The sequence below is a fragment of the Ambystoma mexicanum genome, chromosome 7p (assembly GCF_040938575.1).
Source record: "Ambystoma mexicanum isolate Mex_15411 chromosome 7p, UKY_AmexF1_1, whole genome shotgun sequence".
NCBI lineage: Eukaryota > Metazoa > Chordata > Amphibia > Caudata > Ambystomatidae > Ambystoma > Ambystoma mexicanum.
The window spans coordinates 450,141,881-450,161,108 of record NC_090939.1 but is presented as its reverse complement, the minus strand read 5'-3'; the positions used below and the strand labels follow the sequence as shown (position 1 = coordinate 450,161,108).

The window sequence follows — 19,228 nt, the reverse complement described above, 5'->3', positions numbered from 1 at the left end:
GTTGACATTGTAAGACAAAGATTTAACCAAAATGCAAATAACAAGTGAAATCGGTTCTGCTACTTTAAGTAACGGTTTGCAGGGGCTTTGTACTAGTAAAACAGCTCAACCGAGCAGAAACGAGACACAGGGGGATCTAAACTAAATACACTGAAAATGTTGACTAAGAAACTAGAGTGTTGCCTGATCCGAAAGGGTCTGTTTTGTACTTATTGAGGAAAGCGGCGTCCTGCCATTTCCATGGAGACACGTCAATAACTTGCGGACAGAGAACGTTGAAACGAGACATGCATTGGCATTGTGGAATGGGCCAAACAAGTCTAGTGATGTCAGCTTCAGGGGCAGCTGTTTTGATTTATTGCAGCGAGTGCACTTGACATTAGGGCGATCAATCCACGGATAAGATTAGCACAAGATGGCCACGCCCAACACGTTGTTTGTGCATGTGTAAAAGTGAGGAAAACTAAGGTAAGATGCATAGGAACATTTTTTAGGATCGATCAACGAATGCTTATAACAACTTGACCTAACTATCAGGACAATAACTTTTTTGAGCACACTATTCCTTTAATGGTTTGTGCCTTGTTGGCTATTTAGTGGGTTTAGTAAGTTTAATTGGGATTTCAAAATGAGATGATGATGATGGCTCATTTCCCTCTTTCTCTTCCTTCTTGCTTCCTCCCCCCTTCCTGATTAATATTATGGGTTGAAAGGGATTCTTAAGGTTGCCTAAGGTGTGGCAACATTGGAATTACATTTTCAAAGCAGATTTCAAATCGGAGAGCCTCAACACAAGATGATACCAGACTGCGATATAAGGTTCTTACCAAACATTTCTGTAACCCTGCATTTAAACCGAAATAAGATTTAAATATAAATTGCATGTTTGTCCTCTTTGGTAATCTAGGGTAGCATTTTGCCTACCTTACTTCCAGATGTTTAGTCAATCATATGTACCTATTGCATGTATTTTGGCATTACTACTCATTGACCTACATTCCTCTTGCCTTCGCTGTAGTTTTTTTATCTGGTAATTTTAGGGCCTACCAGATAATCTGCTTCCAGTTTCAGGATATCTACCTCCACCCTTTGTTCTCCTTCCTCTTTTAGTTGCCTTCTTATTTTAGACACTCCTGCCCTCTAGTTAGGATATTTTATGAAGCGATTCATCAAAGATGCTGGGAGAAACACAAAGTCAAACCTCAAAAGAGAGGAATGAGCCTCAGAATTGAATGGCCACTGGATTGCCCAATCATATCACCATCCTGAAATATCACTTTCAGTAGTCTTTACCTCTGTGAACATATGCCAATTGGTCATGTATTGGTCTGAACACCCGTCTCCTGTCATTCTGTCCAGGTCTCTTGACATCACTTCACTGAAATCCCAACCTGCCAAAAGACCTCATTGAGGTGCATTTAAAATGAACCCTTGTAGCTAATTTAAGAGGCTCTGTCCATAAGTGGGAGCTCGTACATATTTAGTAGTACATGCGTTACTCTTCTAGTCTTTGGAAACCCTTTTCTAGATTTATAGTCTGTGTGCCTTACAAATCCTTTTGCGTGGAACGGGACCGATTTTGTTATTGATAATCACTACCTCGGGAGGATAGCTCAGGAGCAACGTGCTTGCCTTGGAAGCAAAACGACACGGAGCAACGCAGGTTTGATGCCCGGGTACGCACTTAGAAACCTCTGGGTATTAAGCGCGTTATAAATAACCTATTACAATTACCTCTGGACTCCTCAAGATTGTGCAACTTTATTAAGGTTCTCTTTCTCTTGGTAACCACACTCTGATCCAAGTAATGACAGTTTCCCCCCGCAGAAACAGCCGGTCCAGCCTGTTCCAGTTTTTGAGCTACAGTACTATTACCTTTTCCTTTTAGCCATCTATGTTACATGATGCACGAGTTGGAGACTTCTTGTCTCTTGTTACTTCAGTCCCCACCTTAATGCATCGATTTAGATGTTTGTTTGCTTAGTCGGTAGGGATTCTGACCTATCTATTTTCCTTAAAGCACCATAAGAAATGTATACCACTTGGATGTGACGATTAGACAGATTATGAGTTTGATCTGTAGTAGCGGGGGGTGGGTTACTAATTTCGTAATCCTATCATGTAAGATCCAATCACCTGCACTTTTTGCACCCATGTACTTGATGTATTTAATTTTCATATAATATTAGGAACATATTTGAGAGATTAATGGAAATTGATAATAATGAATAATCAGGCAATACTGATAATTATTGACAATATTTGATTTTTACTGGTGTTATAAAAAATTACATATATTGAACACTAAAACTTGAGACAGTGTTGATCAATTTTAAGCATAAAAGACTGACAAACATGAAATTAAACAGTGCAGACAAATGCAAACATTTGAATTGATGAGTTTGGACCCTAAATTGGTATAAGGACAGTGAATCAATTATGTCTATGGAGGAGACAAACAAAGCTGCCTAACTGGATTCCTGACATTGATACTGACATGCCGTGGATCGGAATGCAATCAGATTATACGAGACATAGTGCAGCCTGTGGAGGGCTGTATAGCACGGATGATAATTGTCACTTCTTCTATTATCCTGATGGCGTTTTGACATGAAGTTCAACGTAATTTCATAAATGGAATGAATTCCAAGATTGTGTTATATCTACATGCTATACTCCTATAACAGTAGGCATATATCTGTAGGGGTGAGCAGGAAGGGTCTGTCATATGCCAACGTGAATACTGGATCACATCCAATCTATTTTCCCTGGCCTCCACTTCTTCTACTTGCTTGTTTCTGAGGTACATCTTTACAAACCAATTTTGCACATGTATTCACGTTAAGGCACCACTCAAAACAAGGCCAGCCCCGCCAACTCTCACCTCCCCACATTGGAGCCCGTCAAAGAAAGGTTACTTGCAAACCTGGTTATTCGTCCTCTGCATATTCACTTAATTCATAAACACTAATAGTCTCTGCCTATTTGAGAGATGTCTGAATTTATTTTCAACAGAGATATTTTCCAATTAGACATGCCTATTGAGCTTTATTTTGTATTTTTTAATATAAGAAAACCAATTAACGCCTCAAAAGCACAGTAGTGTCGTCTTTAGACATCTTTTTACCCTAGTTAACCAAGGAAAAGAAGAAAACCAGGGAGGCGGGTTGCAATCTTTGAACATGCAAAAAAGAAATTGTCACTTTAAGGCAGCTGTGCCACTCCAGCAATCCATCATGCACCCCGGTCCATAACTTTGCGGTGGCTCATTTTCCCAAGCAATAATAACCCCTTCAGAGGTCTATAAGGCTATTAGGACATAGTGGTAATACCAAAACATTTTTGGAGTATTCGTTGTGAAGTTGTGAAGTAAAAATGTCAATTTATTAGTGAGTAAAGCAAATAGACAAACTGAGTTAGCAAATTAAATGTTTTATGTTATTTAGATAAATATATCACTATAAATTAAACATTTAAGTTGCAAACTTGGTTATACTGGAGCAGGTTTAACATGAGCATGCATTTGGTGTCATGTAAAATGAAAAGATTTCTCTAAGAAAGTGAAAGCATTTCTCTATGTTATAGCATTCTCTTTCTTGTGTTGCATCGGGTGCTGTAGCAAAAAAACAGTTTTCTCCCATCTGCCAGTGGGTTCCAGAAGCTTCATGCAACGAGAGCTGTTAATTTCTTTTGTCGCTCGAATGGTTGAATGGCATCATTTTAACAGATTCCATGGGGGCAAGACACTATTGTAGTAACCAAGAAGATTATTACCAGGTGTACTGTCTAGTTTTGGCTATAAGGTGGCACTGTAAGTCCTGCCTATAAACTGGGGCTATTGGCATTGAAAGTGAATATAAAAGATAGATTGGCTGTAAGGAGGGACACAGAGCCCAGTGCTGTTATTTGGGTTCTAACCCATTGTCAAAGAGTGTGCCTAGTGGGACAAGAGGCAAGACCAGTTTGGTTGTGAGAATGCATTGGTTTAAATGCTGTACAGAAAATGATGTGCAGATGTGCAGTGGAGACCAGTGTAGGGAAATACCTGTGTGGGATCGGGGCCACAGTAAGAATTAAATACCAGAACTGCTTGAAGCAGCTGGTCCTCTTCCTATGTTCTCTTGGGAATGGGGGTAAGGGAGATTGTTAGCCACACAGGGGAAAACATATACGCCTGTGATAGTTCTTTAAAGTTGAAATGCAGAATAGAGTCTCTCTCAAAGTTCTAGTGGGTGTTTTTGTTCAGGTCTTGAATGGACGTAAAGAAAATTGCCCTTATCTATGTCTTCAGTTAGCTGTTTTGGGGTTCCTGATCCCTTGTTGATAGTGTGCGTTGCTTATGGCCACTGTGTCCCACACGCCCTTGCTTGGGGAACACCTGACCAACTCTTCCAGGCAGCAGAGGGTTTGCCCCTCTTCGTTCGGGGACAGATGGTTGGGGTTTCGAAGCAGGACCTTTGGCGTTCTCCGTCAGGTTGCAGACTCCCTCCTCCATTTCTCTAGTCCCCAGGTTATTCCCTTGTGGCCTCTGCCTAGAATATATTCCCAGGACCATGGTGAGATTGCATTGGTGAGGGTGGAGAGCAGGTCCCCTTGCAGGCAAGATTGACGAGCTTCCTGTCTCCTCAGGTCTCCAGGCTACTGCTACCCTTCTAATTGTTCCTCTCTTGGCCACACCATTCCCACTTTCTCTGATGGTTTGCCTCCTCCACTCTCTACCAAATTCTCTCCCCCTGCTCATGACTCTTTCTTCCTCCAACCTGCTACTCTCCACAACAATTCTCTTTCCATTCATGATATCTTTCTTCTGCTCCATCCTCATCCACTTCCCAACAACATTCCTTCTCCTGGTGACCACTCTCCTGCTCTAACCTCCTCCACTTTCCAGCAACTCTCCTTCTCCTGATTATGCCTCCTTTGCCCTCCAACCTCTTCCTACAACCACCAGCTCTCTCTCTCTGCTTTGCTCTCAATACTCCTCTCTCTCACCACTCTCCACTAAACACCTTCCTCCAGTTCCTACTCAAACAACCCACACTGCCAGACTGAACTGGCTGTGTTATATAGTGCAATCTCTCCCCCACTCCTCCGCCACCTGGAGTGGTGCCTATTGGTATTGCAGACACCTGTTATCGTTATCTGATTCTTGTTAGGGCCTCGGATGAGGTGCAGGTGATTTGGTAGGGGGCTGACCTGGGGTTGCACGAGTCCATGCAACCATCTTAGATTTCAGAAGGGCTATGGGTAGGCTTGGACTTTCTCCTCTTGGAAGCCCTTATTTTAGTGTCTGTGAGTTTGTTTCTCCCTCCTCTTCTGGTGTGGGATTCTACAATCAGGAAGAATTGTAGGTAAGTCGGGGAAGCTGTCTTTTCCATTATTTCTCCTTCGTTGAGAGAAGCTTGCAAGTTGTAACCGCACCCCCCTGATGTGGAGGGAAGACAGTGTTTTTGTGTTGCCATTTGCGCGTCCCATGCATTATTTCAATGTGACTTTGTAATAATATGGGTTCCGCGGGTAAAGTGAGTCATGATTAAAATTCCCACGGTAACCGCATTATAAAACTAAATGTATATTTCCGCTCATCAGGGTTTTGTCAAGAGTAGTTACAATGCTGCTTCTATGGGAGAAACTCCCCCTCCCTCACAAGTCTGGGTCTGTTCAGGGAGCTTGCACACTAATTACCTCATGGAAAGAATTTTCTTCAGGGTGTGCGGGAGGCAGTCTTTTTCTCCCTATCCTGGGTGGTATTTACTGCAAGGCCAGCACGGCCCTTGGAATCGTCTCTTTCCTGGTCCTGTATATCAGTAGGGCCGGGATGGAGGTCCTTGCTCTAATGTATGTTCCCCTGGGTTCCCAGCCCTTTCCTATGTTCAGTGGGGGGTTGATTTAATATCCCTGTGACTGCTCCCTTCCTTAGCCCGGGTAATGCAGCTAGGGTTCCCCTCTATACCTCCTTTCGCCGACCAGCATCCAAGAGCATGGGGTGGCTTCTGGCCCATTTGACCATTCCAAACACCACCCATTTACCACTCATGATTACCGTTATGCTAGTGCCTGTGGCCGTTCCCACCCGCTTCCTACCATATCCTTCCCCAGATATATCCCCTGGGACCTCTTTACGCTAGCTCTGTGTTAATAAAATGCAGTCATTTATTTCTAAGTAGTCTTCTGCCAAGTAATGCCTTCATTGCCGCTGTAAATAAACTCTGGGTTTAATGAAAATGTATTGACCAAGTGTGCCGTCAGCAAATTGATTTATAAGCAATGTGTGTGTCCCTGCCTTTGTTCCATGCACTAAATTCCTGGCCTGGTAAAAACAAGCATGGGCAAACCCAAAATAGTTTGCTCTTGCATAGGCATTAAGTAGGCGTTTGACAGGCACTGGCAAAATATGCCCAGGCACTAAAACCATTTGTTGCCTACTTATGGCGAGCTAGTACCACTATGCCACTACCCGGGACATTTCTACCCTATGCCTACTGTTGCAGATGGCTCAAAAAACACTCCAAGCCTCACAGATGGCTTAAGGGTTTTTATTTGTTTTTCAATGAGCCATATGGGCATCCACCTCTCTCTCACCTTACAAAGCACCACCTCCCTAACCCAGGCATCCCTGATCCCAGGTTTGTAAATAGTGAATACTTATCCCTACTGTCCAAATTCTACCTTAGCCTATTGGTGAAGGCCTAAAGGCAGAACAACGTTTGTATCTAACCTTCCTCAGTTCCTTCCTAAAACTGTCCCTACTCTTTCCAGTTGTTAGTGCTTTAGGAGTAGGGAATTGTGCCTTTATAGACATTTAGCCTGACTTGGTTTCCTCACTATTATGCTCATGCTCTCCTTTGCCTCTCGCTATCTATCACTACTCTCCTCATCTAACTCCACCCACATCCACTCTCTTCCCTGTCCATCGCTGGTCTCTTACACCTCCTAAAACTCGCCTCCACCCACTGCTCCCACCTACAAACTACTACTCCATCCTCCAGTCTACAACTTCCTTTTGCGTACTGCTATCCCCTCCTCTGCTCTATCCCCTCCCCTCCTCTGCTCTGCTATCACCTCCTCCGCTCTACTACTCCCTCTTCAGCTTGACTACTAGTTCCTACATTCTACTACACCCTCCACCCCACTACTGCTCCACCGCCTTTCTACTCACATCCTCATTCACACACATGCTTCACAGCCGTACCCTACGCTTCCTTACCTGATCACTTCCACTCCAGTACTACTCACATTCACTAGCAGATACTTCACCTGATTTTATAAAATGCCTCTGCCATAGTCTCCACCATCATTCCTCCTGCTGGTTCTTTATCTGCCACCTTTACCTCCTCTGAGCTCACCCGAATAACCTACAACTTTCTTCTTCTTGTTGCCCTCCTTATACTCCTTTTCTGTTCCCATTGGGTGCCGTGCCTTGTCCTATCTGGTCCTGCTTTCCCCTTGCGGGTCCATCGTAACTCGGCAATGATGGCCCATAGTTTACTAATTCCCAGTTTGTGTTGGGGAACTTCTTGAAGGCATCCCCGCAGGATGGTAAGTTTCAGTATAGGGTCTCTGCCCCTTTTCGATTTCTCTGCTGGTTTAGGCTTCGGTCTGCAGTGATGGACCATCCGCCGCCTGTTCTTTGGAGCAAACCGCTGTTCTCTCTGTGATTGCATACGCTACCCAGTGAGGAGCCTGTCTCCCTAACTGCATGTTTAGGGTCACTGATGGTTGTTTTTCCATGATGTTGAGGTTAATGTCCTCATGAGCGTTTAGGTCTACGTCTCCATGAACGCATATCATCTGTATCTGGGAGTTGGGCTGGAGTTCCACCATTGTTACCTAGAAACCTACTGACACTGGGGGTGCAGGAACTGGGAGCCTCTTAACCGCCACCGTCCTCCTCAAAGTGGCTCTGGATTTCCTCTGCATAGGCCTCCCTCATGGCTGAGAGTGGTTCCCATCCCCTCTGCCTTGTCACACTATTCAAAAGCCAAACCATTCCCATGGTCATCGTTTAATATCGTTCACGTTTCTTAGCTACCCATTCTCTCTTGTATATCCATTATTAATCAAACCACACCCTCTTTGATTGTTCTTTTCCAGTTAAACCCCGTTTGATAATGCCTGCCTACATGAGCCTCCTTTGCGGTTGCATTCTCTTTCATGTTCCAGGAGCAGCACATATACTTCCACATTGCTTGCTGTCCAGTATTCTCTTTTATTTCCAATTCAGTCTGCCATTCCCTCACTCCACTTAGTCTAAAAGTGTTGCAGGCAGCAGTGTTCCCCCTCATCCACTAAGTCAACAGTGTGATGCGTTGGTCCCAATGCCATTATTGTCGCACCAATTATCAAGGCTGCAGGTGGGGGTGTGCGCCCGAATTCCACAGGTGAGGAAACAGAAAATATTGCTTGCAAAGTCAAGCTAGAAGAAGGTATGCATAAGTCATAGATGCGAATCTGCAGAGCCTTCCAACTCACTATCTTTAGGGCCCATTGAATGATGCACCTGCCAACGGAATCGAGAAGCACACACAAGGCATTTACATTCAAATGGACTGAGGCTCTAACTTTCTCAAGCACATCAGTCACTCTGCCTGCCTGTGCCTCTAGTGCCCGGTTTGAAGAAGGGGTGCATTGGCATCCGTATGTATTGTCAAACATTGCAGCTCGGTAGCCCTAACCACCTACCCTGACGTGATTGCACACCCTTACTCCAAAAGAATAGGTGGATCAGGAATCGGCGTGAGTGGTAAGTACCTCAGCAGTTTTGAATTTGAGATTTTCATTACTAGCACCTTTTTCATATGTTGCTTGCTTACATAACTTTCAGTTTCAAATTGGCGTCTTTGCAATGGTGGAGTCGGTTCCTTTGCATATTTGAAATATAATGTTGTCTTCATTTTCTGGGGGCGTTTAAGCGGGAGCTCGAACTCGTCCACCTTCAGCCCCTTTTGAACTTTTTTTCTGACCACAAACATCACACTAAGTCCTTGAAATTCTGGCCCATTTTCCAGCGAGAGACCATTATGGGAAGGAAGCCACAGGCTCCGAGGGTTGACGGGGCAAAGATCATTTCATACTCATTATTGCAGTGTTGACGTTTAAGACGGCTGATGAGTGGAGCAAGATCTCCTATATCCCAGAACGGTCAGGAGTGGAGCCCAGGCAGCAAGCTGCCACCTTAAAAAGCATTTGGTGGTCCTCTTCCTGTCTGCCGATAAGCATATGTCTACACACAGCTTTCATTATTAGTGAGCACAGACACTTCAGCAGGCGTAATCACCGTCCACCGTTATGACTGCAATACCGTTCCTCCAAAGCCACCTTGCTGCTTTTAGAATCTTCTGAGATCCAGTCTGCACCTTGAATACCGTTTGAAAATATTGGAAATCTGCTCAATGTAGGATATATCCATCAGGAAAAACGTTAGCACAGGAAAGTAACTAGTAGATACTTTGTACACACAAACATCTATAAATGGTTGTGTTTAATTTAATATCATTTCTAAATTGTATGTTTTAGTTATTTATCTTTAGTTATGCAGATGATCTGTGAAATGTGTTCTGGCTGCTATTTTCATTTTGTATTGGGCAATATGTTTTTCAAGAATTATTGATGAATTGATAAAGGTTAGACAGTAAACCGTTCATATTTTTTTCTATTAATAGCAAATTAAAAATATTAAGGAATGCACTTTCAAATTGTACCATGTGCGTCTAATTTAGTATACTACAGAGTGTTGGCAGATGTTCGTAAATTGAGCACTTTTTATGTGGTCTACATATATTCTTGAATGGCAAGTAGTGTAGCAATTACATATGAGCTGACTCCATTGATTAAAAACCCTCATTTTCCCCAATTAAAAAGCATGCATTTTTACATTTTACAGACTTTGTTTAGGTGAAGGTTTCATATACCAACCAGTTTCTGCTTGTTTTATCGTAAAAACTTCATCTAGTAAGTCTGACAAGTCAAACCGTACTTTGTCATTCACGCTGATTGAACATATTTTGAAATGAAGAGTGTGAATTGCAATGGGTATATAATCTGTGTTTGTCATCATGTGCTAAATGTTGGGAGGCATTTTGGCAATGATTTAAGTCAATGAAGGTGGCAAGCCTCATCAACTAGCCTTTGACAAATATGCCATAATAGAAGTGGTGGTAGCTTCCATCTTTCCAAAACCTGTTGTACGTAACTTCAATTATTATGTCCCCTTCACTAGATTTAATATCAGAGGAACATCAGTAAGTGATAGATTGATGAGGTAATTGCATATATTCCTTTATTTGTTATGAATTCGCAAGGTTGTTTTTTACAATTAACAGGCTTTTAAATGAAACGCTATAATCACCTAAACCCTTTTTAAATGTGAGTGGTGAAACTAAAATGAGTAGCTTGTTGAGTTTAGCGTGATGCATGCATTGCATGGTAATATAGCATTTGTTGTGTATCAATTTAACATATTAACCTCAAAGAGAATTGCAAGTGAACACCTGTCGTTTGTGAAGGTGCCTGCCCAGTCTGAAATCTTTCAAGTGTGTTTGGTGGATAATCATAACCACTCATTTGATAGCTTGTTAGTTTAGGCTTGGAGCACCTGAGCCGTAACACATTGCTTTCCCAGTGGGAATGTTTTCCCCTTTAAAGCGATGCTCACCAGTGGCTAATGATGTGTGTATGTTGGCTCACTACATTCACATCATTTGGGATGCTGTAAAGGAGGTTTTGGCCCACATGCCTTCAGACTTGCAATGAATGTTTTTAAAAATATTTGCTATTGGCAGGGACATGCAAAACCAATGTAACATGTAGGCCTGGATATGGTGGGCAGCTCAGGCAGGTCCATCTGCTAGATGGTTTGGATTTTTGGCATTCTTGGTGCACCTCTCGATGTTCACCTGATGTTCAGACAGAGCTGCAGAACAAACCTTCTGATGGCAGTCGCCTGTTCGGGACTAAAACAATGAGTCTTTGGAGAAGCCATCAGGGTTGTCTGTCCGCTTCACATTCTCCGCTTTTTGTTGGTACTCCATCTCTGGTAAATGTGTCTAACAGAGAGCAAGGTCTAAGAGGCAACAGCAAGGCCAACAGCAGAAGCGCAGTACCTGTGCTTTTTGGAGTCAAAGGGTCTATCTGTGGCCTTGTACTGCTACAAACACCTCCAGTCCATCTACTCCCAATTGCCTTCAAAGAAGATGCCTGTGCGGTGGGGGCATATAAAAACGTTTTCTTCTAGAGTTGGTCCTTTAGATAGTTTTAAATGGACACAGCCTTCCAATTCTGGAGCACCCTGCTATGAAAGTATTGTTTTCTCCAGTTCCGATGAGATTCTGGTTAGGGGGATTATAGACATTTACAAAGGTGTTACAGAATTAGTTCTTTCTCTGGGGCTTGGCAAGAGTTGCGACTAAAGCTATTTCCAGATGCCTAAAAGAACAGGTGGTCTAAGGCTGACTTTGAATCTCAGACTGTTACAAGAATTCATTCGGCAAGAAAGCATCAAGTTGGTGAATTTGGCCCAGATATGGAAGGTGCTTTCAGAGGAAAACTGGGTCATGTGGAAGAATTTGCAGATGCATATTTTCATTTTCCATTTGTGTCAATCATGAGATATCCTATATTTGTCGAGAGGGAAATAACTTTGTTTTCTTTGTTGCCTTTTGGTCTGACATCTCTCTGAGTCTTCAGGGATATCCTGGCATTGTCAACTGCACACCTCAAGAAAGTCCATCAATGTCCTCTAATATCCAGAGGACTGTTTTCTGAAGAAGTCTGTAGTTTTGGTATCACAACATCTGTGTGAGACGTGTTTGCATTTTACCCCTTTCAATTGGATTAAGTGAATTGGTGCAGTACTAGATACACTATTTTATTCATACTCTCCTTTGCATACTTAGAATTTTCTTTGGGCTCATGGCCTCATGCATCTGCCTAATGAAGGAGACTCGACAGATACAATCCTTTCCGTGGGTTTTTAGGTGTCATGCTTCACAGTTTTATAACAGTTGTGATGATTTGCTTCTGTTGCCCAATTGTGTTCATCAATACTTTCAGTAGTCAAATACATTGCAGTCACATTTGTTGCAGGATTGAATCCTTTTCAGCAACCTTGGCCATAATTGACACTTGAGATGGATGACTCTCTGTTCCGCTGGTACACTTACCTATTGTGATAGAGTGGCAAACTCAGATTCAGGATGGTCATTTTATGAAATATTTATTTTCAGCTTTCGCCAAATAGTCACAGGTCTTCACACTGCAGTCCACTATGTATCCCCTTATTTTACTCCTCAGCCTTGGGGTGACAACCCTCCTCCCTAGCCCAAGGCCTCTTGTTCCCATGGAAGGGCGTGCAGCTACAAACAGGGAGACCCTACTATCTAATACTATACTGCTGCCATGTTGTTGCCCAAAGGCCACAGCCATTTTTGACTCTCTCCCTCTGGGAATTCCTATCCTTTCCTAATTTGCACAAGTGGCCCTAAGGTTGTCTCCTCTGTTTTTCTCTTCTTTTCTCTCTCCTGAACCCTTCCATATTCCCTCTAGTTCCTCCATTCAGCTCTCTCTCCCTTCTTGTTCTCTCTCTCACTCTCTCGCCTCTTCTACATCCTTGTTCAGTCTCTCTGCTGTTCTGTCTTTTCCTCTCTCCTTTTCCTTCTTCTTTCTTTCTCTGATGCTCTGGTCTATGCCCACGCTACAATCTTCCATTCTTTCTCCAGTCCCAATGCGACCCACTCCTTTCGTTTCCTTTTCTCCTTCACTTTTACTATCATAGCTCCAGCCCTCCTGTTAGCCTCACCCACAAATATATCTGTTCTCACTCTGTCTCACCCTTAAGAATACTCATTCACACTCTTTGTCCCACAATCTCTCTGTCGCACTTTGTTTGTACCGCCTCCTCCCCACCAACACCTTCGCTTCACACTCTTCCACATGGTTTGACAAAAACTGCTCCAGCCCTGCCATGCTTCTTTCTGGTCTCTTGGTCCCACCTCTTTGCCTATGACTACAATGGAACAACCCACATTGCATCTCCTGAGCTTTTATAGTTGCACTGATCTACAGGGTATATCTAGCTGTCTTTGCTTTGAGGTTGTGTTACAGCCTTTAAATTGTTCTGGATAGCTTCAGCCATCTTAAAACAGTTCTCTATATATTCAGCATTCCTGGTGTTTTGCGGAGCTGCTGCCTCTTGTCATGGATCTGCCTCCACATTTGTCAGTCATTTTGTTTTCTCTTGCATCCTGGGGCCGCAGCCATGATTGTCCCTCTCAGTCTCTTTTCTTTACTGGGGTAAAGGTGGAGTACTATGGTCCTTGTAGTTTTTGGCACTGTATCTTCATTCCAGAGGGGATTCTGCTCTGCTGTAAAATGTAAGGAAAACTGAGAGCAGGGTGACAGCCCGGGTGAAGAAAGGTAGATGTTTGCACAGAAAAAAAGGACCTGTTGTAAGAATGCTTTGCCAGCGTTAGTGAGCCTCAAGACTGAGGTCCCTCCCGACTCTGCCACACCATCCCCGGGGTATCTTAGGTGCTGCCAATGCACTAATAGGCCATCTACCCCCTAAATTGAGAGGAGGTCATGGGGACATGTCAAAGGGGCCTTGGCACATAACTCCACCCTTTCTTTCAAGTCCCCCTACTCTTTTCCCCTGCTTGCTACCTGAGGATAACGTGACAAAGTCCATATTTGCTTGCTTCTTTCTTTCCCTAGGTTTGTTGCGGGCCATCCACACCTGCGACCAGGAGTGTGTGGTCAGTGATTAACTTAAACTGCCTGCAGCGGTAGAAAGAGGAGATAGGGTGGGGTAGGGGTTGCTTGGTTGTGGGTAGAGAGAGTGGGGCTTAGTGTGGTGGGTGGTAGAGAGAGTTGGGTAGTTGGGTGGGGGGATAGAGACAGTAGGGTGGGGGTACAGAGGGTGGTGGTAGGTATGGTGGGTGGTGCTAAGAGAGTGGGGATAGGGTGGGAGAGTTGGGGAAGAGAGAGTGGGGGTAGGGTGGGTATGGGTAGAGAGTTGGGATTGGATGGGTGGGGGTAGAGAGTGGGTAGGATGGATGGATGAATGGGTGGGTGGGGGTAGGGTGGGTGGTTGGGTTGTAGAGTGGGGGAATTGGTGGAGAGGTCAGGGCTTGGGTAGGTGGGGGTCGAGAAAGCGGGGATAGGGAGGGTGGAGTAGAGAGGGTGGGTGTTCGGTGGGTGGGGGTTTAGAGGGGGGTAGGGTGGGTGTATTGGGGTAGAGAGCAGGAAAACACGTGGGTGATGTTAGAGAGAACAAGGGTTGGGTGGGGATAGAGATAGTTGGGTGTGGTGTGAGAAACCTGAGGGCGTCATCACATCTGCTCCCCTTGGATCCATTGTGCAGGTGGCCAAGGAAAGGCCATCACTTTTGGATCCTGACCCGGGGGGTGAAGAAGAGAGGGAGGATCACCTGGTGGAGGGTTCTTGGGGTTTGGGAATGAGATGTTCTCATGCGAGACAAGGTATTCAACATGTCCCTTCCAGGAAGAGTCCTCTATTCCAGAGGTAGTTATGGGATATTTTTACCCAGGTCCCACGGGCCTAGAAAGTAATGGAAGATATGATCAGTCCAGACGCACCAGAAAAGAAGGTACAAAGGAATAAGGATAAGATGGGCAAGACATGGTTATCTCCCTTTCCTATTGACGACCAACCTGACCCCCCCCCACCTTTTTGGGTAATTATAAAACAGCTCCCCTCATTTTCGCATATATGACACTTGACAGTACCGAGACGAGGAAGAGGAGACTGAGAGTAATGAACACCACACACTTTCACCACGCTAGTACTGGGACAAAGAAAAGGCAACTAAGAGCAATGAAGGCTACACTCTTACCACACTGGTACTGGGATGAGGAAGATGTCTGCCAGGAAAAGAGGGACAGGGGAAGCATCAGGGATCCTCATCTGAGCAGGACGCTGATACGCTGGGGACTGCAGAGAGAGGCGTTCTATCGAAGAGTGGCGTGGGAGCTGGTGCTCCATGGAGTGGATTGAACCGGGTGAAGGGAGCCATGTGGAAAGGCTTTCCCTTATGTTCGAGGTGCTCGATCCCCAATGTTGGTAGGCCAACACAGGATTGCCTGAGGGACAGGAGCTGGAACCCTGACACCAAGAGCAGAAGACTGTGTGATCCGCACTGGAAGAACTGTTAAAGCAACCAGTGAGTTTCTGACAAGTGAGAAACCCGGTGCACGAGTTTTTGAACTTTATTGTCAGGGAATACTTTTATCAGAGTGGTGGCGTGTCTCAGAAGAGCACGTTTTCAAAAGTCTCTTGTTTTAACCATTGTCAATAGCTCAACTGCCAGGAATACTTTATCAGAGAGGTTGCGTGTGTAAGGAAACACATTTTCGAACGTCTCCGAACACTGGGCAAGTCATTTAAAGTGAATCAAATGAATATTGAACAAGTGATTAAATTGAATGAGTCACAAGCAAAACCCATAGGTATTGAATACCGAACTGAATACAAACTTTGCCAAGAAACAGAAGCATTACACGTTGAATCCAAAAGGGAACAGAACCTCAAATTCAAGTAAAACCACTGTATCCTGAGTTCTGACGTGAATGTAACTTTAAAGAATAAGCAAAACAAAAAGATACTGAAGCTTGATTTAAAATGGAACTTTAAAATTAAACAAAAGAGAGAAGAATTGATACCAGCTTGTGTGAAAGCTGCACACTATAAGAATATACATTTGAAAGCAGAATTAACTGAACTTTAGAAATAAAAGCTAGGATGACCAGGATATTTTTCTTTTGGAAACAAAACTAAATCTTGGGGAAGGGAACCCTTGAGATATGATACATTTGCTGACTTCAGGACGGAGTCTCAAGGTTCTCTTGTGTTTGAACTGTGTTGCTTGGAACTTGGGGAAGGGAACCCAGAGGAACCTTTAAAATTGCATCACCTTGAACCCAAGCAAGGTAATTTTGAGACTTTTTGTGGAACTGTTTTACACTTCGGGGAGGGAGCTGAAAGGAAGCTGCGAGCTGGAAGAAGCTCAGAACTTTGCTTTTTCTTTTGGTGAGTGACAGCACTACACATTGTACAGATTTAGTTGTGAGGGCAAGCATAGGTTTTGGACACAGGTTCCTAAGTTGAACACTTTGGCTCATTACTTTCCTTAGTTTTATTTAGGTAGGGAATTCCTACCTGAGCATAGGGCAAGTTAGACCTTTTTCAATACAGACATTTAAGTTAATAAAGTGTTTTATTGTGAATTCTGAATCTGTTGTCTGTGTCTTGCTTCATGATGCCTTCACATGGCGGGTGGGGATAGAGAGAAGAGGGTGGCGTAGTCTGGGTGGTTGGTAGACAGTGTGGGGTTACTGTGGGTGTGGGTAGAGATGGGGTGATTGGGTGGGTGTAGAGAGGGAGAGGATAGGGTGGGGGTAAGGTGGGCAGTGGTGGGTGGTATTAGTTAGAGTGGTGTTGGAGTGGGTCGGTGATGGTGGTTGGTTGGGGCAAAAAACATGAAGAATGAAGCATCCTCTGGAGGACTTGTCAAAAGTAACCCAGCAGGCACACAGCCTAAATTGCTTGACAGGGTTTGCGTCAAATTTGGTTTGGAGTGGCACAAAGCACAAGATTTGTGCATTGTTTGGTTTGTTGGAAATCTGTCCAGTTTCATTTAAAATCATGAGTGGATCTTTTATATATCTCCTATGCTGCATTGCAGCAGGAGACTTTTCATAAACGAAAATTAGCCATCATTTATTCACAAGAAATAGAATTTTATATATATATATTTCTGAGGCTTGTGGAATCTGCTTAGATCACATGCTGTGCATAGGCCGACATCTAGTGGAAGCTGCAGAGTATTACAGTTTGTTTTTCGAAACTCGAAAATGGGCGTCGACCTTTGGCGTACCAGTAATACTATCCCTAGCGTGACGTCCACTGTACCCATGATCCCTCACGCGTGTAGGCGCCTCAGATTGTTTGTTTTTTTCCGCCATACTTGTCGGAAGCATAGTTGCGGAGTTCCCTGGATTTCAGCCATTTTGTCATAATTCATCTAAAATTCCCCGTTCTTTAAATCCCATGTCGAGATTCCGAAGATCGACGCCGGTCCGAAGAACGAACAGCCGTCGAGACTGCACGACAGACTTTGGGCCTCGGAAGGCCTCTGGCCTCGGCCCTGCAAGTAAGGAGAGTGGGGGGTGGACATACTTACTCGTTTATTTCCTACATATACTCGCCCGCTGCCATAGAGTAACATATGGAGAGTACTCGATTTAAATTCTGCCCCAAGTGCAATCCTAACTTTCCTTGGGTAGATAAGCATAACACCTGTAATCTCTGTCTGCCTAGGGATCACCCCGAAGCTAATAGCAGAGCGTGTAAGCTCTTTAAAGCTAAAACACTAAAGGACTGCTCCACTAAACGTTGGGCCCATTACGGTAGGCAGCTGGAGGCCATGAAGGCTGTGGGTTCCTTCAGTGATGGCAGCAACGCCGCCATTTCGGACGGCGAGGGCACAGGGGCGTCGATAGACACCCAAGCGCGAGTCCCCGGCGGGGCAGTTATGGGGACTACACCCGGCAACCGCCCACGATTGCCAAGTGTGCCTCGCTCCCCAAAGTTACAGAGGTATGGTCGTCAGAAGACGAATCCGACCTCTACCCCCAAGCAGCACACTTGAAGTCGGCTCCGGCAGTCCTCTCCACGTCTGCCTCCGAGTCTCGACGCACACCCTCTAAAGCTACAGAACCTAGCCAAACGACCACCGAATCTCGGCGCCAGGCGTCGAAAGATTCAGAGAAGGCCAAAAACTCAGGAAACGTGCCTCTACTCATGGAAAAGGGGATAAACGGCAGAAGAAGTAATCATAGAAAACATCTGTACCCCAGGTCCAGAAGGACAAACCTAAATCTTCGGATAAAGATAAATCTAAGACCCCTGACCCTATCACTAGGCCAAAGTTGTCCCTTCCACTCCACAGGATATGGGAATAGAAGAGGAACCTCAGCAAGAGGTGTTCATTCCCAGTTCCAGGGAATGGAGCTCTGATGACATCGACAGGGTGATGAGAAGAATGTCTTTTATGGCTAATTGCTATGAGAAAAACCCTGACTATTTTCTGAGCTATCAGAATACCCCTGACACCTCTACTCCTTCAGGATCCAAAGACCCTCAGCCTCCTAGTAAGAAACCTTGGAATGAGACTCCAGCTCATGGTCTGATTTCAGATCCACTCTCTATTCAACTTTACCATCAGTATGCTGAAGACCCAGACATACAAATGCTGGACGACCAAGCAGGGGTCGATTTATTACAGAGACAACGAGGACAGGATGAGGAGGAGGGAGATGAGGCAGAGGCCTAAAGTCTAGACTCACCTATCCCCAAAGATCCACTGGTCAATGACTCACCTGTGGCTTATCAGCCACTAATGAATGAGGTCTTAGCTAAAGCTGCAGAGCACTTTCAGACAGACACTCAAGGGGCTCAAGAAGAGAGGGACTTTGCAGAGGAAATCATGGGGGAAAGAAGTCCATTGCCCAAGCCATAGCAATTCTGAAATCTATCCAAGGCAGAATTGACCCCTCCCTCCTCACCCAGGCAGCCAACCCCAAAATTGAAAAATTATTCAACCACTAATGGGCCAGTTAGCCCAGATTTCGTCAGAGGGTAGATCAGTGTCCGGGTGCATTCTGAAAGCGACTTTTGACGCAGCAGACAATGTAGGCTGGCTCATTGCAGAGAGCAGTGTCATCAAGAGACACGCTTGACTGAGACAGTCAGGGTTCAAACCCGAGACCCAGGCTACTCTTATCGACATGCCGGTGGAACCGAATGTCTTGTTTGGGAAAGCGGTATAGGAGGCCATTAAAACTGCCAAAGAAGAATACGATACCCTAAGGTCCCTGGGACAATTAACTAACAAACCCACGAACCAAAGAGGGAATAATAATTTTCGTCGCTCACGCGGGCAAAATTCCCCGAGGAGTTCTAATTACTCACAGGGGCAGGGTACATGATGGGGTAGCAACCAACAGACTACCCAAAGTTACGCCAGAGGTAACAAGAGGTGCCGTGGTAGAGGGAGAAGCAACCCAGGTAGAGGCGGTACGCCTCCCAGCAAACAGTGACGCTACGCTCAGGGATCACATCAGACAGATGGGTGCTGTCCACAGTGTCCGCGGGATACTGCATCGAACTGTTAGAGTGTCCCGCAACCACCCTCCAAGACATAAAATACACTCCC

At 44.7% G+C, this 19,228-nt stretch overlaps 1 protein-coding gene across 6 annotated transcripts in view; it reads left to right on the top strand.

The window, feature by feature from the left end:
- The window catches only part of DCAF6 (DDB1 and CUL4 associated factor 6), a 2,172,363-nt gene that overhangs the window by 1,848,928 nt on the left and 304,207 nt on the right, over positions 1 to 19,228 (top strand). For 5 of the 6 annotated variants that reach the window (XM_069636466.1, XM_069636467.1, XM_069636463.1 and 2 more), the window contains one exon: positions 10,217 to 10,258. The exons of the other annotated variant lie outside the window; for it this stretch is intronic. In XM_069636466.1, the coding sequence (XP_069492567.1) occupies positions 10,217 to 10,258 (42 nt within the window). The remainder of the gene's footprint in view (positions 1 to 10,216; positions 10,259 to 19,228) is intronic. 6 annotated transcript variants of the gene reach the window in all.